The 27,460-nt window shown below is 57.3% G+C and overlaps 1 protein-coding gene across 2 annotated transcripts; it reads left to right on the top strand.

Annotated features, from left to right (window-relative positions):
* The first annotated feature begins 11,395 nt into the window (after nt 1-11,395).
* Nucleotides 11,396-26,226, top strand: UBE2I (ubiquitin conjugating enzyme E2 I). 2 transcript variants are annotated; one of them, XM_081255290.1, is made up of 7 exons: nt 11,396-11,544; nt 17,005-17,080; nt 17,252-17,335; nt 18,299-18,371; nt 22,808-22,917; nt 23,042-23,121; nt 25,603-26,226. In XM_081255290.1, the coding sequence occupies exons 2-7, from the start codon at nt 17,015-17,017 to the stop codon at nt 25,664-25,666; spliced, it is 477 nt and encodes a 158-aa protein (XP_081111416.1). In that variant the 5' UTR covers nt 11,396-11,544; nt 17,005-17,014; the 3' UTR covers nt 25,667-26,226. The 2 variants fall into 2 exon arrangements, with proteins under 2 accessions (XP_081111416.1, XP_081111417.1); XM_081255291.1 differs by lacking the exon at nt 11,396-11,544 and adding an exon at nt 13,443-13,701.
* Nucleotides 26,227-27,460: the final 1,234 nt, after the last annotated feature.

The raw sequence follows: 27,460 nt of genomic DNA, 5'->3' as shown, positions 1-27,460 counted from the left end.
GAACTACCATATGACCCAGCAATCCCACTACTGGGCATATACCCTGAGAAAACCATAATTCAAAAAGACACATGCAGGGGATTCCCTGGTGGCGCAGTGGTTGAGAGTCCGCCTGCCGATGCAGGAGACATGGGTTCGTGCCCCGGTCCGGGAAGATCCCACATGCTGCGGAGCAGCTAGGCCCAAGAGCCATGGCCACTGAGCCTGCGCGTCTGGAGCCTGTGCTCCGCAACAGGAGAGGCCACAGCAGTGAGAGGCCCGTGTACCGCAACAACAACAACAAAAAAAGACACATGCACCCCAATGTTCATTGCAGCACTATTTACAATAGCCAGGTCATGGAAGCAGCCTAAATGCCCATCGACAGACAAATGGATAAAGAAGATGTGGTACATATATACAATGGAATATTACTCAGCCACAAAAAGGAACGAAACTGGGTCATTTGTAGAGACGTGGATGTAGCTAGAGACTGTCATACAGAGTGAAGTAAGTCAGAAAGAGAAAAACAAATATCGTATATTAACGCATATATGTAGAATCTAGAAAAATGGTACAGATGAACCAGTTTGCAGGGCAGAAATACAGACACAGATGTAGAGAACAAACGTAGGGACACCAAGGGGGGAAAGTGGTGGGGGGGCGGGGGTTGGTGGTGTGATGAATTGGGAGATTCGGATTGACATATATACACTAATAGGTATAAAATGGATAACTAATAAGAACCTGCTGTATAAAAAAATAAATTCAAAAATTAAAAAAAAAACAGCGAAGATGGGGACTTCCCTGGGGGTCCAGTGGTTAAGACTCTGAGTTCTCAATGCAGGTGGCACGGGTTCCATCCCTGGTCGGGGAACTAAGATCCCACATGCCGTGTGGTGTGGCCACAAAAAAAAAAAAAAAAAGAAAACAGTGAAAATGAAGCATTGTTGCCAGATTCTGACTATGTACTGCTGTCCATCAAGAGGTGCCACCTCCTCCATCCCAGGACTCAGGGGAAGGAGGGCCAGAGAGCAGTGAGCCCCGTTTTCCCAGAGGGAACTCTCAGATCCGCTGTGGAGCCTTTACGGTGGGAAGGCCTTCTCCTCTCCCAGCCAAGTCTGTAAGTCAGATGCAACAGGACATCCAGCAGGACCAGCTAAGACCGGGCCACACTCAAGACTGCAGGGATGCAGGGTGGTCCTCATCATGTCCCCTGAATACACCACAACAGCCCTGCAAAAACCACACGGATCCTGGTGTATATTTGGTAACTTCGACTGTAGATGCTGGGCTGGAATCTTCACCAGGACAGATCAACAAGCTTTTGGCACCTGGAATGTGGCTATGGATCTGGTGGGTGTGTTCTTTCCAATCCTCATCAGCAAGGAGGATGGAAGCGTTTACCTGGCGGGGACAGCAGTGCATGCACATGGTCTTGCCCTGGAGCATCCAGCCATCCCATTGATGACATCATGATGATGGGACTTGGTAAGACACACACCTGCCAGGGGTGTGGTTCATTGATGAGTTTTTCAGGGTACAGTGCTTTGGGGGCGTCCTGGGACATCCCTTCCAAGAAAAAGGACAACTTCCATGTTGCACCTCCTGCTGTCAAAAAAGCAGCACAGCACTCAGCAGCACCTCTGGTTCTGGAGGTGTGTGGACCACACTGGGAATGCTGCACCAACCCGTTATCAAGTGAGGACTTGATATCAGCTGCCGATTCTGAGTGGAGCCCAGCAAGAAGGGGCCCCACAGCAGACTCAGGTTAGTCCAAGTGGTCCTGCTGCCTGGGCTGTACGACTTGGTGCTGTGAAGGCATGATCTTCCCAGGGTCTCACCGGGTAGAGCTGGCACTGGAATTCTGTGTCCCATGGCTTGTGGTCTATTCAGACCCCCTGAGCATTCAGCACACAGGACTGGGGCTGGGGCACAGGCTGGGCTTTCTCCCACCTCACAATGACCACCCCCACACTCCACACCCCCACTCCAGCCAGGAGATCCATCCCAGGTGTGAAGAGGCCCTCCCACACGCTCTCTCTGCCTCAGGATCGGGCTGGTGTGAAACAGGCAGAACACTCCTGCCCTTTGCTCTCAGTTCCTCCCCGGCTGCAGGAGTGCCGTTCCCTCCTGCCAGGCCTTGGTAACACGTCCTCCCGTCCTCCCGCCTCACACGATTCATTCATTTGTTCATTGATTCAACACGCCTCTCCCCAGGCTCTCTGCCTGCGCTGAGCACCATGAAAGTGGCCTGAATAAGAAACTCCCCCACCTCAGGGCTGCTGCACTGCTGACCCGGAGCTGCTCCAAGGATCTCTCAGGCCCCTCTGCACCCGCCTGCCACTGCTCCCCCTGGGCAGGCACCCCTGCTCAGCTCTCAGCTCTCTGCCCTCTGCAGACCACCAGGGGGCACCACTTAAATAGCAGGCCCCGTAGGTGGGAAGCCAAAGGGCCGGACACATGGAAGGACAGTGGACAGTCACCCAGGCCTCACAGCAGTGGATGGTGCCTCAGTCTGCTCGGTCCCGTAACAAACCACAGACATTTACTTCTCACAGCTCTGGAGGTGGGAGGTGCAGGACCAGTGTGGCTTTAACATAACAGATTGGCAGGGTCACAATTCAGCCCAGAGCAGACAGTGTGAGCACCCAGTCCCGCCTCGCACCCTGAGTGATCTCAGAATCTGAGCGCCACACCTCAACCCGGGCAGGAGGCAGTGTCCTGTGGGGTTCCCCCCACTCTTCTTCTCCAGCTTTGCTCCCCAAGCTCTCCTGCTCACACACCCCTCCTTGCAAGGGCACAGAGAGGCTTAGTGAGGCCCATCTGGACCCAGAGACTCGGCAGGGAGGGCTCGCCAAGCCCTGCCCGGTGACCCCACACCCAGGGACCCCGCCGCACCCTGGGCGGACCTCAGTTTCCCCTCTGTTACCCCGATCTCATTCCTCTGCTGTGAATCATTGGCCTCTGGTCTCCCTTGACCAACCAGCTTTTCAGGTTTTGGTGTTTGTTTGTGAAGTTACTTACCTCTTCTTGGGTCATTCTTGCTGAGAATATTTTTCTTTCCCTACTTAGAAAAAGAAGTTTTTTTAATGCATGGCACAGACTGAGTTTCTTATCAGCATTTAAACACACCTCAAATTGCTTGGATTTAGAAACAAAACAACAAACACTCTCCCCTGACCGGCACCTTCCTCCAGCTTCCTCTCTGCTGCGTTCTCTGGTCCACGCGAGTTGCTTCCTTGTCCTCCCCACCCCCCTCCTGCCTCTCACCCCGCAGCCCCGCAGCCGCTCTGCCGAGGTCAACATCAACCTCCACGCATGCTCCGTCCCAGTCTGTATATGGTGGTGACCTGCCATCCTGACCTGTCCAGACTGAGGGGGCTCCCAGGAGGTGAGATTTCAGGACATTATTACAGTATTATTATTATTACCATTATTATTATAAAACACACAACATAAAATTTGCCATTGTAATCATTTACGGTGAAGGATTCAGTGGCATTTAGTGCATTCACAATGTTGTGCAACACCCACCTCTTTCTGGTTCCAGAACATTTCCAAGCCCCAAAAGGAACCCCATCCCCATGAATCTGTTGCTCCCCATTCCTCCTCGCCCCCAGCCCCTGGTGACCACCGATCCGCTTCCTGTCTGTCTGTGGATTTCCCTGTTCTGAACACTTCACCCGGGTGGAGACACACGCTCTGTGGTCTTTAGTGTCTGGCTTCCCTCGCTCAGCACGTTGCCGGGTGCGTCCACGCGGTGCGGGGTGTGGGGTCTGACGATGCTCCGCTGCCTGGATGGAGCGGTCTGCTGATCCATCTTCCGCTGACGAGCCTGTGAGTTGCTCCCGCTTTTTGCCTGTCATGAATAGCAATACTGTGAATATATGTGTACACATTTTAGTGTGAGTGACTGGTTTCAATTCTTTTGCATCTACGCCTAAGAGTGGGATTGCTGGGTCCTATGGGAAGGGACTTTCAGTGCTAAACCCAAACCGCGGGTGGTGGGCCACCCCCCACCCCCGTATTGCCTGACCTCCCAGCTGTCTTCACCCCGCTCTTCTGGGCTCCTTGACAAGCTGCCTCCACCATCCTGCTCCACATCCACTCCTCTGCAGGCTCCTCTGCCCGAGCCCTATAGGAGTCATCACAGCCTGCCAGGTGGGGAGTGGTGGGCAAGACCAGAGAAGTGGCAAAAGTAGCTGTCAGCCCCTGAGAGAGGCCCTGTCGGACAGGGGCCCTGGTGACAGGGAAGGTGGCAGGGGAGCCCATGACAAGGCTGGGCTGCCCTCCCTGCCTCAGGGCTCTGGGCCATGCATCTGCCCCCTGAGACTGTCCCCCTCCTCAAGGTCAGACTACCAGGGACAGAGACCCCGGTCAGCTTCAGGGACACACACGCTTGGTCCTGAGCATCACTGGGACCTGGTGTCCAGGATGTGGAGTCTGAGCACCAGGAAATTGGGAAGGGATGCATCAAAATGGCCTTGGAGCATGTTGGCTTTTTTTTGTGTGTGTGGTACACAGGCCTCTCACTGTTGTGGCCTCTGCCGTTGCGGTGCACAGGCTCCGAACGCGCAGGCTCAGCAGCCAAGGCTCACGGGCCCAGCCGCTCCGCGGCATGTGGGATCCTCCCGGACCGGGACACGAACCCGTGTCCCCTGCATTGGCAGGCGGACTCTCAACCACTGCGCCACCAGGGAAGCCCGCATGTTGGCTTTGACTCTAAGCAAATCATTCAGAGTGGGGACAAGGAGAACACGTGTCCACAGATGGTTCTGGGGGCTCAAGAAGCCTGTGTTAAAAAAAAATATTGAATTATAGAATGAAGGAGTCATACCAGTTTCTTGTAGAATCCCTCAGATTAAAACAAAGAGAAAGGTTTCCCTTTGGGCCACTGTGGTTACTTTTTTTTTTTTTGGCCATGCAGCGTGTGGGATCTTGGTTCCCCCACCAGGAATTGAACCCATACCCCCTGTGGTGGAAGCGAGAAGTCCTAACCACTGGACAGCCAGGGAAGTCCCTAGCCACTGTGGTTGCTTTAACACATCCCCAAGTCCCGGCGTCCTCGACCCCTCCCACCCCCCACCCCTACTTTAACAAGGACAGGTGCAGCCAAAGTCTTGTCAGGTAACCTTATCAGGCTTCAAACTCAAAGTATGGTCAGGTTTGCACTGTATTTCTTTGGGTGCAAGGCATAGGGACCCAGCCCCTATTCAGCTGTGATGGGAAGCCTCCTTTCATCACGCTTATTTGCCACCTGAGTGAGCAAACAAATGGCTAGCCTGCCGCCGAAGCACCTGGTGCACAATGGGGCGGGCGGGGGTCGAACCTGCCTTACCTGCCGCTGCAGCCGCGGGGCGGGGGCGGAGAGGCGGCGCTTTGCTGCCACCTGGCGGCCGAGCGCAGGGCAGGGAGGCGCCGCTGCCGCATCGGAACAAGCCGAGCCAGGTAAGCGCTGTTTCCTGGTTCTTCCGCCTGACACATTATAAACTCCTCCCCCCACCTGGGCACAGGTTGGGAGGGAGCCCCCCAAACCGAGGGTTGTAACTCCAGCGGGCAAGGCCTTCCAGCGCTGGGAGAAGGCAGGGAGGGGGCTGGGGTTTAGAGCGGGTAGGAGGGGAGGGGTGGAGGGAGCCACCTGGCTGCGGTGTTAGGGGAGAGGAAGGGAGGCCGGCGGAGGGGACAGAGAGCAGAGGCCTGGAGGTGGGAGCGACTCGGTGCCTCAGCCTCATCCTTTGAGGTAGAGCTGCTGCGGGGGGTGGTGGGGAGAGGCGAGAGGAGGGGACTTGTCCTGCCCAGGTGGGCGAGGAAGAATGCTGGCAGCGGCTCTGGGGTCCCCAGAATGCCTATTTAGATGTGGAGGACTGAGTCTGATAGGGGGAGATGCTGAAGCAAGCCTCAGGCTGGGCGGGGGGGCCTCTGGAAATGCCTCCAGGGGCGTGTGCACCTGCGGGGGGGTGGAAGCCAGGTCCCTCCACCGTGTGCCCAGCTCACGTGCACTCTCATCCGTGCCTCTCTCTCTTTCTCTCTCTCTCTCTCACTGTCTTGCGGTAGCAAACATATTCTCCAATCTTAAGATGAAATAAAAACCAACCAACCCTTCTTTGGCCCCACGCTCAATGACCAGGGAGGGAGGGAGTGAATGAACGTATGACCAGGTGGGAAGTCACCTGGAGAGAGAAGGAGGCCCCCACCCCACGTGTCCTCCATCTGTTTCACGGGGGTTGGGGCCAAGCTCTGTTAGTGCCACATTCTTCCTACACAGCAGTGAAGAGGATGTCCAGCTGCCCCAGGCAACCTTATTCTCCACTCACGGAAATGCTCCTGACAATCAAAAAATATCTCTCATCCTGGTGGCTCAGCTCTCTGCAGGCCAGGGGGAGCAGAAGTAGAGACTCACCCTCTCCCAGTCCCACCACCTGGGCGCTGGGAGGGGTGCACAGCAGGGGGTCCACCCTCCACCAGGTTCTGAGCACCCAGCCTGATCCCAGCCTCTCTCTTCGGTGACAGTGGCGATTTGGCAGCCGGCAGTGATGGGCATCCAACAACCATCTTCCTTTCTCATTTGGGACACAGAAAAGCAATCACACCCACAGTTCACGGCACAGGCAATCAGAGACAGTCCCAGACTTTGCTCCTTCCTGTTCTAATGTACAAAACCATCCAGTGGATGAGACAAGCAAGCTCGGGGACCCTGACCGGGTTAACACGTGCACAGATGGGGTGAGTGACACTTTCACACGGCCCCAACATCCCAGCTTGGGCCTCTAGAAAGCGTCCTCTGGGCCCTGTGGGGCCAGGCCAGGGCCTGAGGAGCCATGCAGGGGTCTGAGAGGTGCCCCAGCCTTTTCAGGTCAGAGGGTTCCCTCGGGGAGCTTGCAAGGGGAGCCCCCTGAAAAGGGAACAGTAGAACCCGTCACAGCTGAGTCACTGCTACTTAGGAACACCTTGTGAAGGGCTCAGACTGGCTCAGCTGAACTGCAGCGGGGGAGACTGTCAGAGACTCAGGGGATGTCCTCTATGGACCTGGAGAGCCTGAGGGCAGCACTGCCCACCAGAGCCTGGAGGACAAAGCAGAGGGCACTGGGGCTGGGCCTGAGGAGAGGGAGACTTTGGGGAGCAGATGTGGGCACCCATCCAGTGCCTCCCAGCACCCCCTGCAATCCACATGTACTCCCAGAGCAGAAAGATGGGGCTCCTCATCCTCCGAGGACTGTTCCCAAGCTCAGGGAGACAGATGCAGCCCTTCCCAAGCCCCTGGCCTTCCCGCCTTCCAGATTTTTCCACAGCAACTGCATCATTTTACATACCCACCAGCAATGCTCAAGGCTTCCCATTTTTCCACATTCTTGCCAATGCTCATTATTTCCTGTATTTATTTATTTATTTGCCACACCGCAGCAGCATGCAGAACTTCCCTGACCAGGGTTCAAACCCATGCCCCATGCACTGAAAGCACAGAGTCTTAATTAACCACTGGAGGCCAGGGAAGTCCAGTTTGTTTTTTAAATTACCATCCAATGGGTGTGAGGTGGTATTTTAGAGGGGTTTCATTTGCATTTCTCTAGTGACTAGTGGTCTACGGCCATACCACCCTGAACGCGCCCGATCTCATCTAGTGACTAGTGGTGTTGAGCATCTTTTTTGGTTTTTGTTTTTGGTTTATTGCGGTACGCGGGCCTCTCACTGCTGTGGCCTCTCCTGTTGCGGAGCACAGGCTCCGGACGCGCAGGCTCAGTGGCCATGGCTCACTGGGCCCAGCCGCTCCACGGCATGTGGGATCTTCCTGGACCAGGGCATGAACCCGTGTCCCGCATGGCAGGCGGACTCAACCACTGCGCCACCAGGGAAGCCCCGTTGAGCATCTTTTCACATGCTTATTGGCCATTTGTATGTCTTCTTTGGAGAAATGTGTTTTCAGACACTTTGCCCATTTTTGAACTGGGTTTGTTTTGTTGATGTTGAGTTGTAGGAGTTCTTTATATATTCTAAATATTAACCCCTTATCAGATATGTAATTTGCAAATATTTTCTCCTATTCTGTGGGTTGCCTTTTTACTCTGTCAATAATGTCCTTTTATGCACAAAAGTTTTCAATCTTTTTTTAAAAAATAAATTTATTTATTTATTTATTTATTTATGGCTGCATTGGGTCTTCGTTGCTGTGTGCGGGCCTTCTCTAGTTGTGGCAAGCGGGGGCTACTCTTCATTGCGGTGCGCAGGCTTCTCATTGAGTTGGCTTCTCATTGCGGTGGCTTCTCTTGTTGCGGAGCACAGGTTCTAGGTGCGCAGGCTCAGTAGTTGTGGCACATGGGCTTAGTTGCTCTGCGGCATGGGGGATCTTCCCGGACCAGGGCTCGAACCCTTGTCCCCTGCATTGGCAGGGTGATTCTCAATCACTGTGCCACCAGGGAAGTCCCAAACGTTTTAAATCTTGATGAAGTTGGATTCATCTAGTTTTTTCCTTTACCTGCCTGTGCTTTTGGTGTCACATCCAAGAAATAATTGCCAAATTCAGTGTCATGAAGGTTTTCCCCTGTTTTCTTCTATGAGTTTTATAGTTTTAGCTCTTATGTTTAGGTCTTTGAGTTGGTTTTGTATGTGGTGTGAGGTAGGGATCCAACTTCATTCTTTTGCATGTGGACTTTCTTCTTTTTTAACCCAGCCCCTGGAGCAGCAGCCCCTGCACATAAACCTCCCAGATGCCCATGGCCTGACCCTCAGCAGGCCCCCGGGGGAGCTGGGGGTGCTGCCCCTACTCTCGGCAGCTCCCAGGCACACTTACGCCCTCCCCACATGGTGGGCACATGACCTGGCTCAGTCAGCCAGAATCCTTCCCCAGGGCTTTATATTCACTGACATTGCACAAAGCCCTCCCCCTCTGCAAGCCTCAGTTTTTCCTTTGCACCCAGGGAGCTGGACCCAATCAAGTCCCCCCTCTCTCACGAGAACTGTTGCACTTTGGATACAGCAAACTCCCCAGCACAGTGGAAATGTCACTTGTGGTCTGGTCTCAACTGCCTGTCCCACCCCACCCCCTCCCCTCCTCCCCTCCCCCTTGCTTGCTCTGCCCCATACACACTGGCCTTTCCCTACTCACCCCACCTCCCGCTCCTTCTGCCGGAAAGGCTCTTCCCCCAGCCCTCCCCACAGGCCTGTTTGGAGGTCACCTCCTCAGAGACCTCCCTGTCTAAACCAGGTGATTTAGTCAGCGCTTGCTGTGTAACAAGTCACCACAAACTCAGTGGCTTTAAAGAAGGCACCTCTTTTTTTTAAATCTTGGTTTCTGTGCATCAGAAGCCCTGGCTTAGTGGGGTCCCCTGCTCAGTGTCTCGGAAGACTGGGGTCACCTTCTCCAGTCCTCTTGGGGCTCAGGGTCTCCCGCAGACTCCCTGATTGTTGGCAGCTGTCAGCTTCTTGCTATTGAAGGCTTGGGATCCCTGCTTTCTTGCTGGCTGTCAGTGGGGGGCCATTCTCAGTTCCTGGATGTCACCCCCTGTTCCATGCCATGTGGCCCTCCCTACAACATGGCAGTGTGCTTCTTCATGGACTGTCAGTTCTGGATACACGCTTGTGAATGACTGATGAGGGGACCACCGAGAGGCCACCATGGAGAACCTGTGTGCAGGGGTGCAGGCTGCTCACATAAGGCTTCTGAAGGCTGAGGATTCCAGAGCCTGCCCACCCCCTGCCCTCCTCCAACCCACCCTCCAGCTAAACGTCCCTCCTCTCTCCAACGATCCCAGCACCCTCTCTCCCCCCCAGCATGAGGACTCCACCCCACCTTCCACTGGGATAGGAGTTCTTTTTGCTGGTTGGAACTCAGCCACCTGGGCTGAGGGCCACACCTCTGCCACCTCCGGGTGTCCTCTCACCACAAAGAACCAGGACCTTGTCTTGCATCTCCTGCTCCACAGCCTTCAATGGCTCCCCATGGCCCACAGGATCAGGCCCAGGCCCTCCACAACCACATGCCACGTCCAGTCTGCCTCCTCACACTATACCCACCATTACCCCTCCAGCCCTCCTCCCCCCACCTCACTGTGAGCCCTACCCTCTCTTTGTTACCGGGGACCCCAATCACTATAACCAAGCCCTCTCGCTGGGCCACTGCTGGCCCTAGACAGACCCCCTCTCCAGCCCAACAGAGCCACCAGACCCAGCAGACTACCCCCGACATACACACCGCTGTCCACCTCCCATCTCAGGGCTTGTGGCCTTCCTCACTGTACTCCCCCAGAATAATAGAACTGCTGGGAGCACACGCAATTCATCCACTGAACACCCGCTGAGAGCTTTGGGCCAGATGTGGGCCTTGGGACACCAGACCTAGGGTCCCTGCCCTGGAGGCCAACAGTCTCAGCACAGTGCCAACTAGGGGACTGGGGTGGGGAGGGGGAATGCAAGGAAATGGAGGGAGGAAGGAGGAAGGAGACAGACGGAGACTGGGAGACTGTGAAAGGGAAAGAAGCAGTGAATGAATGCAAGTCCCCTCTGCTGTCCAGGGCCGCCAGGAGCCCAACACCGGGCGCGCGGCCCTGGCGGGGCCCGGGACACCTCTCGCCACCTGATCCCAAAGCGCCCAAGGGCGGGGCGGCCTGACCTTGGAAATCGCCCTCTCCCACCGCGAGCCGGGGGGCGGGGGTCAGGGGCCACCCGACGGGGAGGCGCCCAGCGTGGCCGGGAAGGACCCGCGTTTGCACACAGGTTCAGGGTGGACCCGAGACCGGGACGGCAGGGACTGGGCCGGGATTCGGCCGGCCTCCTTTCCCCTCCCCCACCCGCTCGCAGCCCCGACGCCCCTCCCCCCAGGGCCAGCCCCCGGGTTAGGGAGCGTCCGCACTTCTCCTTCCGTCGGTCGGACCAGCACTCGGCCTTTTGTACGGGGTCTGCTCATTGGGCAGATTCGACAAACGCCCCGCCCAGAGCCCCGAACTGGCCAATTGCAAGGGGCTTCACAGTGTGCCGTACGCGAGGGATCGTCACCTTGCTGCGACGCTTCGGGGATCCCTAGGCCTCAGTAGTCTTTGCTCCCCGGCCCCGGATCCTAGCCTCAAGGAGAACTCTGGGAGCCGTGCCCAGGGAGGTGCCCGCGGGGCATCCGGGGAACCCTTGGAGATCTCGGCCTCCCCGTTACCCCGCCGCTCGCCGGTGTGTCCTCGGGTGGACGCGTGCCCCGTGAAGGGGAGTTTGCAGACGCTCCCTCACATCGGGGACGCGGCTCCTTTAAGGGCGCAGGTGTCCAGGGCGCCGCCTGACTGGAAAGCCGCCGCCGGGCCGGCCTCCCAGGCCGAGCCCGGGGCGCAGGCGCGCGGCGGTGGAACGCGGGCGGCGGACGGCGGACGGCCTAGCGGGCGGCGCGGGGCGTGCGGCGGCGGCAGCGAGTTGCGGGGCAGGCGCGCGGCGGGCAGGCCTCGCAGGCCCCGCCCCGCCCCGCCCGCTCCGGGGTCCTCGAGCGCTCGGGCTGCGCGCGGAGCGGGCTCGGGAGGGAAGTCCCGAGACAAAGGGAGCGCCGCCGCCGCCGCCTCGTCCGCCTCGCTCGCCGGGCCGCGGCCGCCCGAGGTGAGCGTGCGGGGCGGACGGGCCGGGGGCCAGGCCTCGGCGGGCTGCGGCCTCCGCCGCCGTCGGGCCCGGCCGGGCGGGCGTCCTCCACCAGCGGCCCGGCCCGCTCCCGGGAACCAGCCCGCCCCGGGCTGCTGACGCCGTGGCGGGGGCCGGCCCGCTGGGCTCACCGGCCCGCGGCCCGAGCCCCGGCCCGTCGCGGCCCGGGGGGGCGGGGGACGTTTGCTCGGGCGCGCGCTCGGGCGGGTCGCGGCGCGCCGGTCGCGTCTGGGGCCTCAGACGGCGCCCGCCGCTCGGGCCGCGGTGACAGGAGCGCCGAGCCCTCCGCCAAGGCGGAGCGTTTCCGGGGTCAAGGTGTGCGCGCGAACCTGTGGCGCGTTCCAGCCCGGAGAGGACGCACCGCACAAAGAGTGCAAAGCCGCGCGCTGCAGAAGCGCGGGCGCGTTTGGGGGGTGGCGTGTGATGCCTAGAAATGAAAACAAGTCCGAGCTCTTGCGCCTCCGGAGTTCCGCTCCCAGTTGGTGGGACACTGAGTGTTAGCGCTCCCCTTAACGGGGAGATTTCCTCTCAAGACTGCTTTGTACCAATTGCACGGAGGCTGGAACTGGTAGTTAGGCGAGTAGGAGGAAGGCGAGGCAGTGATTAGCTGGGATCATGGTAACGACCAGCACCTGCCCCTAAATCACGGAATTAACTGGTCTGGTTTGTATGATTTGGAAATAAGCTTAGTTCTTCAGTTAGCAAAGTTACTGTTCTGTGTTTGCGGAGCTGGCTTTTGTTGGTCTCCTTTTAAAGCCTGTAGTCCTAAATGTTTCTTGCTCTTAAGGAAACCGTGCGTTTGGATAGAAAACCTACCCAACGGAAAAGGGAGATGGATCCCAAGTTTGTCCTGACTTGTTTATGGCCTTTCGGGTGGTTTAGGCGTGAATTCTGTATCTTGTTGGACCTTTGTCTGGTGAGTCTTGCTGGGGGTTTGAGGCCTTGCTTCAGAAACGGTCTGGGGTCCTGGGAAGTAATGTCAGGAAAGAACAGGGAACTGCACCCGGTCTGGAGTGTCTCCCGAGTGCAGGGTGCCTGCATCAGATGAAGCCAGTGCCTTCCCCTGGGGAGTTTACGTTTGGGTGAAAAGGACCCATCCAGGGCTGCTGATCCTTTATCAGTTTCATCCCTGGCCAACCTGTGGGGTCACAGTGCTATTGTCCATTTTACAGGTGAGATGGTTGAGGGTGGTAGAAGCCACTCGCCCACATGTGCAGCCAGTAAGTGGCTCTGAAGTCTGTGCTGTCAACTAGAAGAGCGGGTTCAAGTACAGCCCGATCTGGAAGAAGATGACGGCAGATTTCCAGGGTCTCCCTGGAGAACCCGGGTCCTCCCGTGCAGGCTGTCCCTAGCAGTTCATAGATATCTTATTTTCATATCTTATGATTTTGCTGTTTTAAAGTGTCTAGTAACACTTAACTGCTCCTTAAGTGCCTCTCTGTCGTTTGGGGAAGGCAGATTCGATCCTAAGTGCGATTCTGAAGGAGTGGCTCCATGTTGTAATTAAAATGTACCAAATTGGCTGCTTTCTCCTGGAGAGCAGGAGGCCAGATCTCTGCCTGGGACAGTGCAGGTGTGCACCTGTGGCTGTTTGCCTTGGTGGTGGAAGCGGTCTTTTTGGTTCCCGCTCTGGTCCATTGGCACCCCTAAGGAAGGGGCTGCAGGAACTCCTGTGGGGACCCCCCCCCCGTTACCTTTTGCACCTGAGACAACCACAACTGGTGCTTGGACAGGGCCTGCAGAGGCAGCTTTGTCCGTTGTCAGCAGAAGAGGTGGCCTGTGGCGGGGTCCTGGCACGCGGTCAGCAGGCAGGCTGTGGCGGGGTCCTGGCACGCGGTCAGCAGGCAGGCGGTGCTCAGGATTGCCCTGCTGGCCTCTCCTGCGTCCTGGCCCTGCCCTGCCCCTCCAGAGCCGCCTGAGTGCTGGCTTGCCCATTCCGGAATCCACGGATCCTCGGTGTCCAGAGTGCTGCCCTGGGGCTCCAGAAACCAGTCTTGACGCCTGGCCGAGCACAGACTCAGGAACCTCACGCCAGCTGCTTGTCTTCTGCTGCTGAACTTCTGCGTTCATTAGTTCAGAGGTGGCCGCCAGCCTATGCTGCGTGCTCTGCCCTGGCTGGTGAGGGGCTTGCTGTGGACATCCTCCACATCCCTCAGGCCCCCTGTGGGGGGGTCATTCCCACCAGCCCTGGGGATGAGGTGGGGTTGAGTTCTATTTAGAAGAGCCATTTGAAGGGTTTGAGAAAGTCTCAGGAATGAAGGTTTTTCAGACTTTGGGGTTACTGCCCTAACCTCCGACAAGAGAGAGTCTTAAAGACAAAAGCGGCTGGCGCTCTCCTGTGCCCTGATCCCCTGCGTCTCCCCGCCTCCCTCAGGCAGTCCCAGGCCCTCAGGACCAGTGCCCACCCTTCTGGCTCTTTCTTATGTTCCTGCACTGAGCCCATTGCTGCAGGCTGTGTCTGGGCGGCCACCTGACCACCATTAAGACCCAGGTGCCGCCCGTCTCGTAGTCGTCCTGCTTTGTGTCTCCTGGCACCTAGCACTTCTCCCCATCTGGGCAGTGACACTCATACCGTTCCTCAATTTATGTTGCTTGAATGAATGAAAATAGCAAACAGAGTTGCGCCATCCAGGGAAGGAGCTCCCAGACATGTTACTGACGGGTCCACGGATGGGGAGGAGGCGGGCAGACCAGAGCTCTGGGGTTGGGGGGTGGCAAAGAGAAATTCTGTTTTGGATGCAGGCCTGGTGTTACTTGTGTTGGACTTAATCTTGAGGTTGGGCAGGGTTATAGCCTTTTAGAAGGTGTGCTCGGGTCAGAGTGCTGCCAGGGTAGCAGCTCCTGTCACCATGCCTGCTGAGTGGGGGGCTTTGGGGTTTTTTTGTATATACATTTATTTATTTTTATTTATTTTTGTCTGTGTTGGGTCTTCGTTGCTGCACGCCGGCTTTCTCTAGTTGTGGCAAGCTGGGGCTACTCTTCGTTGCCGTGTGCGGGCTTTTCATTGTGGTGGCTTCTCTTGTGGAGCACGGGCTCGAGTGCAGGTTCAGTAGTTGTGGTGCAGGGGCTTAGTTGCTCCGCGGCGTGTACTCGACCAGGGCTCAAACCCATGTCCCCTGCATTGGCAGGCGGATTCTTAACCACTGTGTCACCAGGGAAGCCCGGGCTTTGATTTTTGACCCTCGGTTTTTTTCATGATGACATGAGTATATGTGTTTCTTGATGACACACCACATCCCGTTGCTCTGGTGTTTTGTAGTAACTCACCCCACTTCCTGAGACCTGGGCTCGTGGGTGATACTGGAGGCTGCGGTGGCCATCCCAAACCCGCCCCCCCCCGGCTATGCTTACTTCTTGGGGAGTCGTCCAAGAGCCAGGTCCCCGCAGAGTTCCTGGCTCCATGGGGCCACTGGGCCTGGGGACATGCCTTTGTAACCGGCGCCCAGTAAGGTAGCCGCCCAGGGCCCCACTGATCGGCTGGTCTGCTGTTGGATTGTTGACCTGACCCCACCTCTCCTGCAGGAACGTGGGCGTGTTTGTGTTGTTTGAGGCCTGGGGCCAGAGTGTCCCAACAGATGCTGGGACAAGGTTTTGATTTGGATTGCTGGAGCACTTGAGGGTCAGCCTGAGCCAAGGGAGGGGGCTGCAGGAGTGATTATGAGGCAGGGGCTGCAGAGAGGAGCAGCGCTCCTGCCGGGAGTGGGAAGGCCCCCTGGGTTTGAGTTGAGGCTCCTCCCTCAGTGGGCAGGTTACTTCTGATCTTCCCTTCTCAGGTCTAAAACGGGCTTGGTGGTCCCCAACTGTGGGTCAGGGCCGGCACAGCTGGGAAGCACGGCTGGTTTCCAGTTCTGTCTTTGGCAGAAGTTTGTTCTGTGCCTGGTTGAGAGCTGTGTTGTGATTGTGGAGGGTGCCCCGTGTTGTCCTAAGGAACTCAAGGTGCTGGACCTCTTCCCTGCCAGAGGTGCCCGGGCCCTCCAGTGCAAGCCTGCAGGGTGGGGGCAAGCCACCGGCCATGCGCGTGTAGGATACACTCTCCTCGGTCTTGTTAAAGGCTTGCTTAATGGAAATACTTGATTCAGAGTATCTTTAATGTTCCCATGGACTCTGAAGACCAGCAAACACACTTGGGGTCAAATTCTCCAGCAGGTAGTCGGGTCTTAGTTGTGGCCTGTGGGCTTAGTTGCCCCGCGGCACATGGGACCTTAGTTCCCCCATCAGGGATCGAACCCGCGTCCTGTGCATTGGAAGGCAGATTCTTAACCACTGGATCATCAGGGAAGTCCCTAAGGGTTGCGTTCTCATGGGCAGGAGGAGGTCGAGGGCAGCAGGGGTTACGATAGAGTGCCACATGCCTGGTCTGGTCTGCGTGCTGCATCAGCAGCACCTGGGAAATGGGCTCACGGCTCCGGGCAGTGAACCTGAATGGCTGATGTCGCCAAGCCCTGAGAGTCTGTGGTCCAGAGGTGCAGGGGAGCCGATATTCGGGAGAGACCAGGAGTTTGCGTAGCTTGGCCACAGGGCCTGCTCCCCCTTTTGTTGACTTTCCCAAAGTCACTGGGAGACAGGTCTTGGCCCACTCACAACAGGTGGAGTGGCAGCGGGTCCTAGGGTGGGGCTGTAGGATGAGAAAGTGGCAGGGGCCAGGGAAGGCCTGAGCCCCCAGGCCTGGTGACAGGTGGGTCTATTGGATGCTGGGCGGGGTGCTGCCTCTGGACTTGTGCAGCCCCCACCCGTTGCATGGTTAACCTGCTCTCTGCCCAGGGCTGCCTTCCTCTTGGTTGCCTTCCAGGACCAGGGCTCTCCTCCTGGCCGGGCCTGAGTCTAGATTCTGAGCCCCTGATTCTGGGCCGGAGGCCTGCCAGCACCCCCACATCCCTGCACCGGCAAAGGGGAGGGCTTGGTGACTGCCCCTCCCAGGTCTCAGGCCCGCGCTCTGGACGTCCCCATCTTGTCCCTGCCTCTGCTACGGAGTCTGGTGGAATTGGGGTCCCTGTCACTCCAGCGGGTGCCACAGGACAAAGAGGGCAGGGCTAGTGGGCAGGTGGCTGCTGGGAGTGCACAGCGCCCCCTCCCCACGTAGCACCTGGCAGCTGTGTGACCTGGGCCTGGGGCTTAGCTTCTCTGGAGCTGTGTCACCATGAAATGCAGGTCACAGCGCATGCCATGGGGGCCTGGGGATGGGAGACCCGCTCCCTCTTCCCTGGTGAGCTGCCTGCACCAGGAGGCTGGGAGCGCCCCCCCCCCCCCGCTGGGTGGGGGGAACTGTGACAGCTTGTCCAGAGCGGCGTGTGGGGCTGGGTGGGAACCTTGGTTTCCCTGCTTCTTGGAAGCAAGGCTGTTGGGCTGGGCCGGGCACGGGGTGAGGGGGCAGGGGGCCCACGGCCGCCGGTGCTCATCGCACGCTCTGCCCGTCTCTTCTAGGGACGCAAACATGTCGGGGATCGCCCTCAGCAGACTCGCCCAGGAGAGGAAAGCTTGGAGAAAAGACCACCCATTTGTAAGGAAAGCTTTACTCCTGCGTGTCGCAGGGTGATGGTTTCCCCTCGACAAGAACGTCAGGTCCCTGTGGGTCGGCCATTTGGTCTCTGGGCTGATGCTGGCGGGTTTATCCCGGGAGCAGGGAACCGGCTGCCATGGCACTGATGTGCCCTGTGTTGTTTCCTCTCAGGGTTTTGTGGCCGTCCCAACAAAAAATCCCGACGGCACGATGAACCTCATGAACTGGGAGTGCGCCATTCCCGGGAAGAAGGGGGTAAGAGGGGCTGCCCCCCTTCAGAAGGACTCAGGTTCAAGTGTGTGTGATGATTGTGATGGTCACGCGGGCCGTGGTCCCATCCCCTGGCCAGGGGGACAAGGTTAGGGTGACATGTGGCCCTCCGGGCAGTCTTAATTCAGAAAAGAGCTGGGCTGTAGCAGACGGGGAGGGGTGGCGTCATGCAGCCCCCCTGCCACGTCCCAGGAGCAGGAGGAGCCCTGGAGGGGGTAGAGGGGGGCTGAGGTTGAAGCAGCCCGGACATGGCGATGCTCTGGGGCGGGGCGGGGGTGTGGGTCTTGAGCCTGGGACACCTGCAGATCCTTAGACACAGAGGCCCGGCACCAGCCACTTAAGACAGCCATGTGGAGCCCCGCGTGTCCTGCACTCATGGGCCACGGTGCTCCCTCCTCCGCTCACCTGAGTGTGCTTGGGTCCATTAGGACTAGCACGTTGGAAGCATTTGGGAGGGAGGGTCTCTTCTTGAGTGAACTGGAAGGAAGGAGGAGACTCCTGAGGTGTCTGGGTGATGACAGGGCTTCATCGTCTCCATTTTCTCCTACCCATGGTTGGTTGTAAACATCAGCAGGAGTAGGCCTGGGGGTGGCGGGTGGGGAGGGGTGTTGGGCCGTGGAACTGGGAGGTTGCCCAGGGACCCATGGGACCTGAGGGAGGAGCCTCGCAGAATGCCCCCCAGGGGAGTCCCCCGCCAAGTCTTCAGTGTACCCACTCAGTGTCGGGGGAGCCCCCCAGGGCCTCCTGTCTCTCCAGGGAAGGCCCTTTCCAACTCGGGGGTCATGGAGGCCCCAACAGTCCTGGTGGTGGGCTGTGAGCCATTAGGAGTTGCCACTGGGGGGCCCTCACCATCTTGGGGTGCAGCCGGAGCAAGTTCCTTGCCCCTCCTGGGCCCAGCCCGCCGCAGAGGCCCGCAGCACACCTGATCACAGTTTTATTTCCCAACAGACTCCGTGGGAAGGAGGCTTGTTTAAACTACGGATGCTGTTCAAAGACGATTATCCATCCTCACCTCCGAAATGTAAGTAGAGCGCAGTCCTCAGAAGTCGGTCGGCTTCTGCCTGTTCCAGCAGAGAGATCTAAGGTCCTCTTCAGAGAGCTTGGGCCTGTGGAGCTTCGGTTATGTCCTGCTCTGCTCCTGGGGTGGCTCCAGGGACTCTGATCCCTGGGGCTGGCTGTGGATTTGAGTCTGTTTGTACCCCCAGTGGCTGGAGGTGCACATAATAGGCCCAGTCTCAGACCCAGAATCCCAGCTCTCATCACTGGGAGGTGGGCCCTTAGTGCCACCAAGTTCCAGCCCTGGATGGGGTGGATGTGCAGAAGGACAGCGGTCCAGAGCCTCACCCCCAAGAGGGTTTTGTTGCCTGTTAGAATTTGATACTTATGTGGTGCAGCGTGTGCACCCTGGGTGCATAGCGTGCTGAAGTCTCCAGAGAAGGCGGCAGGAAGAAAGGGTCAAGGCTGCATCTGAGATAGTGCTGTGGCCAGGCCATCAGAACACATTTCAGCAAAACTCAGAAGGGGCCCCAGGTCCCTCCCCTTTTGTAGCTGGAAATCAGCAAATGCTATCTGTGTGGTTAATTGGGTGTTTTAACGCATGCCCCAGCATGTGAAGAGTGCCCCCGGCACCAAGACTGTGTCAGCGTTCACTCTGGTGGTCAGTAATTCAAGATGTTTGTTATAAAGGCACAACCAGAAGAATTTCTAAAACTAACAGTTAACCACTGGGATGGAGACTTATTTCATTTGGGGTGGTTCTTTGCTGTTTGAATTTTTTTGCCACGTACAGGTATTACCTTAAAGAATATCTTTAATCAGGGACTTCCCTGGTGGCGCAGTGGTTAAGAATCTGCCTGCCAGTGCAGGGGACATGGGTTTGATCCCTGGTCTGGGAAGATCCCACGTGCTGCGAAGCAACTAAGCCCATGTGCCACAACTACTGAGCCTGCACTTTGGAGCCCACGTGCCTGGAGCCCGTGCTCCGTAACAAGAGAAGCCACCGCAATGAGAAGCCCGTGCACTGCAGTGAAAGAGTAGCCCCCTCTCGCCGCAACTAGAGAAAGCCCGTGCCGGCAACAAAGATCCAATGCTGCCCAAAAAAATTTTTAAAAGAATATCTTTAATCAAGAAATGAGACATTGTAGCTACTTTCATCACTTCTATTCTACGTTGTATTGGAATTCCAAGAAGATAGAGCCAGACAAGATAAAGAAATCCCAGCAGAAGAACTGGAAGACAAGACTGCAGACAATCTTTCCCTGAGTCTAAGATTGCTGAATAAAAGACTAATTCACAAAATTTTTTATTTAATTTAAAAGAGGGGAGACTTCCCTGGTGGTCCAGTGGCAAAGAATCCACATTCCAATGCAGGGGACATGGCTTCGATCTCTGGTCAGGGAACTAAGATCCCACATGCCGCGGGGCAGCTAAGCCTGCGCACCACAACTACTGAGCCTGCGTGCCGCAAACTACAGAGCCCATGCCCTCTGGAGCCCGCGTGCCACAGCTAGAGAGAGAAAACCCGCACACCACAACTATAGAAGCCTGCACGCTGCAACGAAATATCTTGCATGCCCAACAAAGATCCCACGTGCTGCAACTAAGACCCAGTGTAGCAAAAAAAATAATAAAATAAATATAAATTTAAAAGGGAATTCTCTGGTCCAGCTTTCACTGCCAAGGGCGTGGGTTCAATCCCTGGTCGGGGAACTAAGATCCCACAAGTCCCAAGGCGTGGCCAAAAAAAAAAGATCTCTCCGCTGAAAATGATCAGACATTTCTGCAAGGATCAGGGGCAGCCTTGATCCCTGGCAGGACAGGCCGTGTGCACAGCTCGGAAGACTGTGAGTGCATGTGCCTATTCTCTCCCAGCTCTTCTGCAGGTTCAGTGTGATCCCAGTCACAGCACAAGCAGACTTTTTTGGAAACTGTCACGCAGACTCTAAAATGCAGGAAATGCAGGGTGCTGAGAACAGCCATGCCCTTGGAGATCTGTGGGGGGGGGATTGTGAGGCCTAGGCTGAGGCTGCTTGGGTGAGGAGAGCACCCAGACCTGTAGGACGGCAAGATGGAAAGCGGGCTGAGACCTGCTGCAGGGGCACTGAGACACGGGCCTGCAAGGCAGAGTCCAGAGAGGCCAGCCGTATACAAGCTTGGCTGATGACAGGCGACTCTGGGAGGTGTGGGGGGCCCAGTGGAAGGAGAGCTCACTCTCCTGCGGATCTTGGTGCCCGGCGGGAAGTACAGCTGTGGAGGAGACGGGAGGACCTCTCCATCACGTGGGCGGGCTGAGAGCACTTTAACCATAAGGAGAGAAAGGATGAGCTGGACTGCATTTAAGTCAAGACCATCTCCTCACCAGGAGACACCAGTGAGAGTGAGGAGGAGAGAGATGGGATGTGTTTGTCAGTTCTCGTTCCAAATACATCAAGAGCATCTGCACTTCAGTGAGAAAGGGCAAACCGCCATTAGCTTAGGCCCTTCACAAAAGAGGCTCTCCACCCAGCCAGTGGGCACAGGGGAAGGTGCCTGACCTCATCACCAGACACTGCAAGTGACAACCCAGCGGGAACAGGCAGGCAGTGGGGAGGGAGGGGCCCAGCTCTAGAGAGCGCTTCCCTCGGAAAGCTCTCGGTTTCTCTACTGAGGCCACACTTAGCGCCTGCCCTGGGACCGGCTGTTCACTGAGGAGAGACCCAGTGCAAGTGTGCACACCGAAAGGCCTGGGCGGCATGTGTCCGGAAAAAGCTGGGGGCAGCGCAGGTGTCTGTTCACAGTAGAACGGACAGATGAACAGTCTGCAGCAGAGAGAAGGAAGAGTCTGTGAGTGTTCATGACATGAGTGAGTCTCCCAGATGCCGAGGAGCTGGACCAAGTTCCGTTTGTGGAGGTCAGCAGTCCATGTGATGGCAGTGTTAGGAGTCAGGAGGGTGACCTGGTGCAGAGGGAAGGCAGCCAGTCACCTGAGGTGGGGTTGAGGGGCTGGGGGGTGCTGGGAGACAAATAACTGACAAAGGGCCTGTGTCCTACGTATATAAAGAGCATCTGCAAGTCAACAAGAAAAGCATGTGAGAGGTTTAAAGAAGAGCTTCTCCAAAGAAGCAGCAAGTGTGTCGCAGGGAGTGAAAGGAAAATGCAAATCAGAACCATGAGAGGCAGCCATTGTCATCAGGGTGGGTGAATTCCATGGCTGACACCACCAGGGGCTGGTAAAGTCACAAAGCGTGGGAACATGCAGACCCTGCTGGCGGCATGTAAGTTGATACAGCTGCTGTGGAAATGAGTAGTATCTACTCAAGTTCAACACGGACACCTTGCAACCCAGCATTTTCACATTGTGTGCACTAGAATTCACGTTCAGGAATGTTTGCAGCTTCAGTCGTAGTAGCTCACATGTGCACCTACGGTGGGGTGGGCAAGTCCATGGGCAGCTTCTCCCAGTGAAGCCTGTGTGGCAGCAAGGTGCAAACTGACCCCTGGGTGTAGAGCCGCGAGTCCTGGTCTGGGGGCAGGGTGGGTGTACAAGTTGGGATAATGAGGCAGGTGAGGGAGGGAGTTTTCTGGAAGCTGTTGGTATGAGTGGGTTTGTTCATTTTTGGTAATTCATCAAGTGTACTACACTTGCTGAACTTTTCTGGGTATAATTAAATAATGTATTAAAAATCAAGAGAAAGGGGGAAAGCGCCCAGATGAGAGAAAAACACACATTAGGTGAGTTAATGGACCCTGGGTGGAGCTCATTACGGCAATATTTTCCTGCCTTTTTTTTTTTCCCCTTTATTATTTTTGTCCGTGTCACAAGGCATGCAGGATCTTAGTTCCCCAACCAGGGACTGAACCCACGTCTCCTGCAGTGGAAGCGCAGAGTCCTAACCACTGGACCATCAGGGAAGTCCCTCCTGCTTTCTGCTGTTGTTTTCAAATTTCCTACATGTATTCTTTTTTCTTTAAAGAAAATTAACTTTTTTTGCTTTTTGTTATTTTGTTTTTGAAGAAAGAATGTGGGGTCCTAAAAGCCTCTGTTTTGAAGCAGGATGATCTGCTTTGAAAATGGCCACTTGTTTGGAAGGGCCTGAGTTTCTGCCCTTGGCTTTCCCACAGGACCCTCCTCACCTGCTGCAGTGGCCCCTTCCCATTTTCCTGAGTCAGGCCACAGCCCGGCTGGGAGGACATGGGGGCAGCCACCTGGGGTTCTGTGCTCTGAATGCCAGCCACCCCGGGTGGGGTCCTGGGAGCACGTGGCTTCCCCTCTGAGTCTGTCAGGAAGGTGGCTGCTTAGTTCTCCCACCTCCTCCCACTTTGAGGCCAGTTTCGTTTTTCTAAGTAGTTCTTGGCCAGGTGCCTGGTGACCAGCCAGGTTCCCCATTGTAGGGGGAGAGGCACCGTCAGGGCAGGACATTACTTGGTAGGAAGACACCTGCCACCAGAAACATGTTTCTTTCATTCCCTTTTCTCCAGGCAAGTTTGAACCGCCGTTATTTCATCCGAACGTGTACCCCTCGGGCACAGTGTGCCTGTCCATCCTGGAGGAGGACAAGGACTGGAGGCCGGCCATCACGATTAAGCAGGTATGGAGTGCGAACTCCCTCCACCCTTCAGGGCCCGAGGGCCAGTGGTCCTCCATCCCGGGAAAGTTTGCCTTTCGGCCCGCTGGCCTCCCACCTTGCTGTGTTTGTTTTGTCTCTTACGCAGATCTTATTAGGAATACAGGAACTTCTAAATGAACCAAATATCCAAGACCCAGCTCAAGCAGAGGCCTACACGATCTACTGGTTAGTAGCAATCCAGCCCCGTTTGCTGCAACTTCTTCTTGGCCTCCCTGAAGTCTGGTCTAGGCTGCCTCTGACAGCCTGGCTGGGAGGCAGCGGTGGGGGGGTGAGACACGGCAGCCGGGCTGTCCTGCAGCCACGGGATCTGCATGTGCGGAAACAGGTGACCCGTTGGGGGGGGGTGTCAGGAAGCAGAACTCAGGTGTTGGCCACTTTGTGTCTGAGCTGTGGCCGGGCCGGCCCTGGGACTCTGGTCCAGCTCAGAGGGAACGTCCCCCTGAGTGGGGCCCTGAGGGAGGGATGTCCAATAACCCAGCTCAACCAGGGACCCCAGACCTCCCACCTCGGCCCTGCTGCTGCTCTCCCCATCTCCAGCCCCTCTTCCTGGTCCCGCCTGGGTGTGGTGCCTCCCATGGGGGTGGTCAGTGGGGGCATGATGATCAGGTTGTTCTTGGCCACCCAGCTGCTGTGATCCCTACACCCCCCACCCCCCAGTGCCAGGCGTCCACTCCATGCCTGGCCCTTCCCCGCATGGCACATGGGTCCTGCGTCCACTCTCCGTGATGAGGGAGGAGGCCTGGTATGACGTCATTGGGGTGAGCAGTGGTTAAACGTGGTGTGTGGGCCTGTGGTCCTCCGCAGGCTGGTCTGGACGGGGCCTTAAGCTAGGCTGGGGCTGTGACGCCCATTGCTCCATCTGCCCACGTTTAGAAACCCAGGCCCACACCTGAGGGGAATTGGGCAACGGAGCGTAGCATTTTCTGAGGACAGTGCCCAGGTGCCCCAGTGGCCTGGAACCCAAGGGGCTGGCCCTCGGGAGAGGCCAGGCAGGGGCCTGTTCCTTCCTGGAGGGCATCTGGAGTAGGAGGTGGAGGGTAAAGCGGAGGCTGAGACTGTCCTCGGGCTGCTCTGAGCATCCGGCACCCCAGCTGTTACGAGTCCACCTGAGAGGAGCACCACGTTGCAGGAGAGGTATTTCTCTTCCCAAGATGGCTCAGGTCTCTGGGCCGAGCCCAGTGTTATCTAAGGGCATAAGACACCCCCCGGCAGGGCCAAGGTCCCAGAGCCCCCTGGCCCACCCCCTCCAGACTTCAATCTGGCCTCCTCCCTGGGGCTTCCCGCCAGGAGGCATTGCTCAGTGGCTCGAGTGGAGCGTCAGTGACTCCTGCCCTGACCTCAAGCTGGGCGCTGTGTGCTTTCACTGCTGCACCCCGTTGGCCCCGCACCCTTTGTAAATAAGGCCACTGGGGTACTCGTTTGAGCTGAGCCCTTGCAACAGAGGCGTGTGGCCCTCGAGCCCGAGATGTCTCCTTGCTGCTCATAGAGCAGAGCCAGGTTTTCCTGGGTTTCCTGTGTTGGCGGCAGCGACATGCGGCCGAGGTACCATGCGACACTGCTCTGCACCGTCAGGCACCGAGGCTCTTCTGGTTGTGTGGTTGGTCCTGGCCCAGGCTGGTGGGGTCTGCCCGCGTTCCCACCTTGCTTCCAAAAGGTCACAGGGCACGTCCTACACTGGCGGGTGCCTGCAGCCCCGTCCCAGCCTTCACTTGGTCAGTGGCGGAGCTGGACTTGGCTGTTGCACCCACTCCTTCCAAAGCCCCCCAGCCACTGCCTCCGCCCTGGGGCTGTGGTGGCCTGGGCTTGACACAACACTGGGAGCCAAGGTCAAAGGTCAGGGGCCAGGGGTGGGTGCGCTCAGACCACTGTAGGCGCTGGTCCTGTGACCTTGCTCTCTAGCTCTCAGGGCCACACCAGCCTCCTTGGCGCCGGGCCAGCACAGGGCCGCACCCGCAGCTCTGCCTCTGCTGCTGGCGCTGCAACCATTCCCCAGGGAGGCCACAGGCAGGGTGCTGGGTACTGGAGCCTTCGGCGCTGTGGTGCAGCTGAGGAGCTTCTGCCACCCGCCGCCTGGGCTGTGGTTACAGCTGGGCCTCAGGCCATGGGCTGCGCTCTGAGGGGCCTCGCTGGTTGCACAGCACAGCTTGGAAGGACCCCTGACTTTCTTACCGGGGGCTTTGCACACCTTCGTGAGGGTCACTGACCAGCCCCAGCACAGGGTGTCCAGGAACCCTGTCTGCAAATGTCTCCCCTCTGGGCGATGCACACTGGCCCCTTTTATCAGCGGTGGTTCTCACCCTAGAGCCCCAGCTGGGGTCCTGCCTGGCTGCCGTAAGCTGCTCGCACCTTCTCCCGCGGTACTGAGAGCCGAGGGCGAACCCCACAGAGGTTTGTGCCTGGTTTTGAAGCAGATGGTCCTGGGAGGTCTGTTTCCTCCAGTGACGAGTGTGATGGATGCTGCCTCAGAGGTAGGGAAAGAAGCTGCTGGTCGCTGGCTAGATCGGCAAACCCACACGGCTCACCCTTCTCCCAGTTTGGCCCAGGACCGGTGCCCCCGAGACCTCCTCGCTCATGCGCTCCAGGCTTCCTGGGCGCCCTCAGGCAGTGGCAGCACCTTCTAACATGTCTCTCTTTTGACCTCCTCAGCCAAAACAGAGTGGAATACGAGAAAAGGGTTCGAGCACAAGCCAAGAAGTTTGCTCCCTCATAAGCAGCGACCTGTGGCATCATAAAAAGGAAGGGATTGGTGTGGCAAGAACTTGTTTACAACATTTTTGCAAATCTAACGTTGCTCTCTACAATTACTGGTCACCTGGGGAGGGTTGGGCGGGCGCCATTTTCCATTTCCGCCACTGGTACAGTCTCGGCTCGCTGAATCGCCCAGTTTTTCATACAGGGTCTCTTCCTTCAGTCTTTTGTATTTTTGATTGTTATGTAAAACTTGCTTTTATTTTAATATTGATGTCAGTATTTCAACTGCTGTAAAATTATAAACTTTTATACTTCAATGAGTCCCAAGGAGCTAGTTCCTTTGCTCGCGGATGCAGGCATGCTTCACGCCGTCTAGAGCTGCACTTAGCCTTCAGCTGGCTGCACGAAACAGAAAATCAGACCTGCCCCGCCCCGCCGCCTCCTCTCCCAGAGCCCGGCTTGTGTTGCTTACGAGCCTCAGATCCAGTCAGCCAGCGTCGCGTTTCCGCATCACTTCCTTTGTGTTTATATGGCGTTTGTCTGTGTTGCTGTTTAGAGTAAATAAACTGTTTATATAAAGGTTTTTGTTTCATTATCATCATTAAAAGTGAGGAGGTGACTTCAGTGTGCCCAGAACCCCCCACTTGGCCCCATCCTCTGTAAATAGTGCTGTGTATTCTGTCCCCCCGATGCCAGTGCTCTGGGTTGCAGAGTGCTAGAGAGTTCTGGTCTGGTCAGGTTGGAACTGGCATCGAGACCCTTGTAAAGCTCGCACTGCCTGGGCCATCAGGAGGACGAGATGCCTAACCCAGGCCAGGCGGGCCCGGGGAGGACTGCCGTTCAAGCAGCTCGCCCCCTCAGTGCCATCGCAGGTGGCTGAGGGTGGCTGGGCCCTGGCAGTGGAGCCCAGCCTGTGGGTGAAGTGTGTGGCCTCCTCTTGCCCAGCAGCGCCCTGGCCTCAGCAGCTGCCCCAGCCTCTACATGTAGCACCTGCGCCATCCCTCCCCGCAACTCCCACCAACCCCCACTCCTGTGCTCACGCATCAGCGTCCCCGTGTCCCTGCCAGACGCAGGTGTTCCTGGCACCAGGACACCCTGAAAGAGCAGCAACCGGCCACCGCCTGCTCCTCAGGCTCTTCCCTTTTCCTGAAGCATCTGATCCTGCTCTGCCTGCTACGGATGAGGCCGCTGAAGCTGCAGAACTTCCTTGACATCCTCGACGCTGTCGGAAGTGGGCCTGGGTCCCGGCTCAGCAGGAGCTGCCGAAGATGGAGCCGGGAAATGGTCGACGCTGTCGGAAGTGGGCCTGGGTCCCGGCTCAGCAGGAGCTGCCGAAGATGGAGCCGGGAAGTGGCAGAGGGGGCCGGGCCCGTGTCCTGCACCCCGGCACTGCCAAGGCGGTTACTTGGCCTCCGGGTCCCAACGAGGCCTGGAGCCAGCCTGCCCTCCCACCCTGAAGACCCTCGCTGGGGGACCCCTGCACCTGTGGCTCCGGCCCACAGACCCAGGGACAGGGTGATCCCTATAGGAGCTCGAGGAGGACTGGTCACCCGGGCCCCTGGTCAGGAAGGGCCAAGGCTCGCCTTGGGAAACATGTGGCCCGGCAACAGGATTGTCGTGGAAGTTGGGGGCCCCTGAGCCCACAGCACCTGTGGCTCAAGGCCCCAGTGCCTTCCTTCCCAGCTCACTGAGCTGGATGTGTCGAGTTGCTGAGCTCCCAGTTTGATGTCCACAGTGTGTTGGGCACAGAGGGCCTTTGAGGGATCCAACGGGTTGTGTATTTGTAGCCTCTCCCAGAATGTCTTATTTTGTA

The sequence above is a fragment of the Mesoplodon bidens genome, assembly GCF_964165515.1.
Source record: "Mesoplodon bidens genome assembly, chromosome: 15".
Classification (NCBI taxonomy): domain Eukaryota; kingdom Metazoa; phylum Chordata; class Mammalia; order Artiodactyla; family Ziphiidae; genus Mesoplodon; species Mesoplodon bidens.
Note: the sequence above shows the minus strand (reverse complement) of the source record. Positions and strands in the feature narration are given on the sequence as shown.

Coding starts and splice junctions, on each gene's coding strand:
- UBE2I (XM_081255290.1), top strand. CDS start 17,015: ATGTCGGGGATCGCCCTCAGCAGACTCGCCCAGGAGAGGAAAGCTTGG. Junction 17,336..18,298: donor CCATTCCCGGGAAGAAGGGG/GTAAGAGGGGCT, acceptor ATTTCCCAACAG/ACTCCGTGGGAAGGAGGCTT. Junction 23,122..25,602: donor GAGGCCTACACGATCTACTG/GTTAGTAGCAAT, acceptor TGACCTCCTCAG/CCAAAACAGAGTGGAATACG.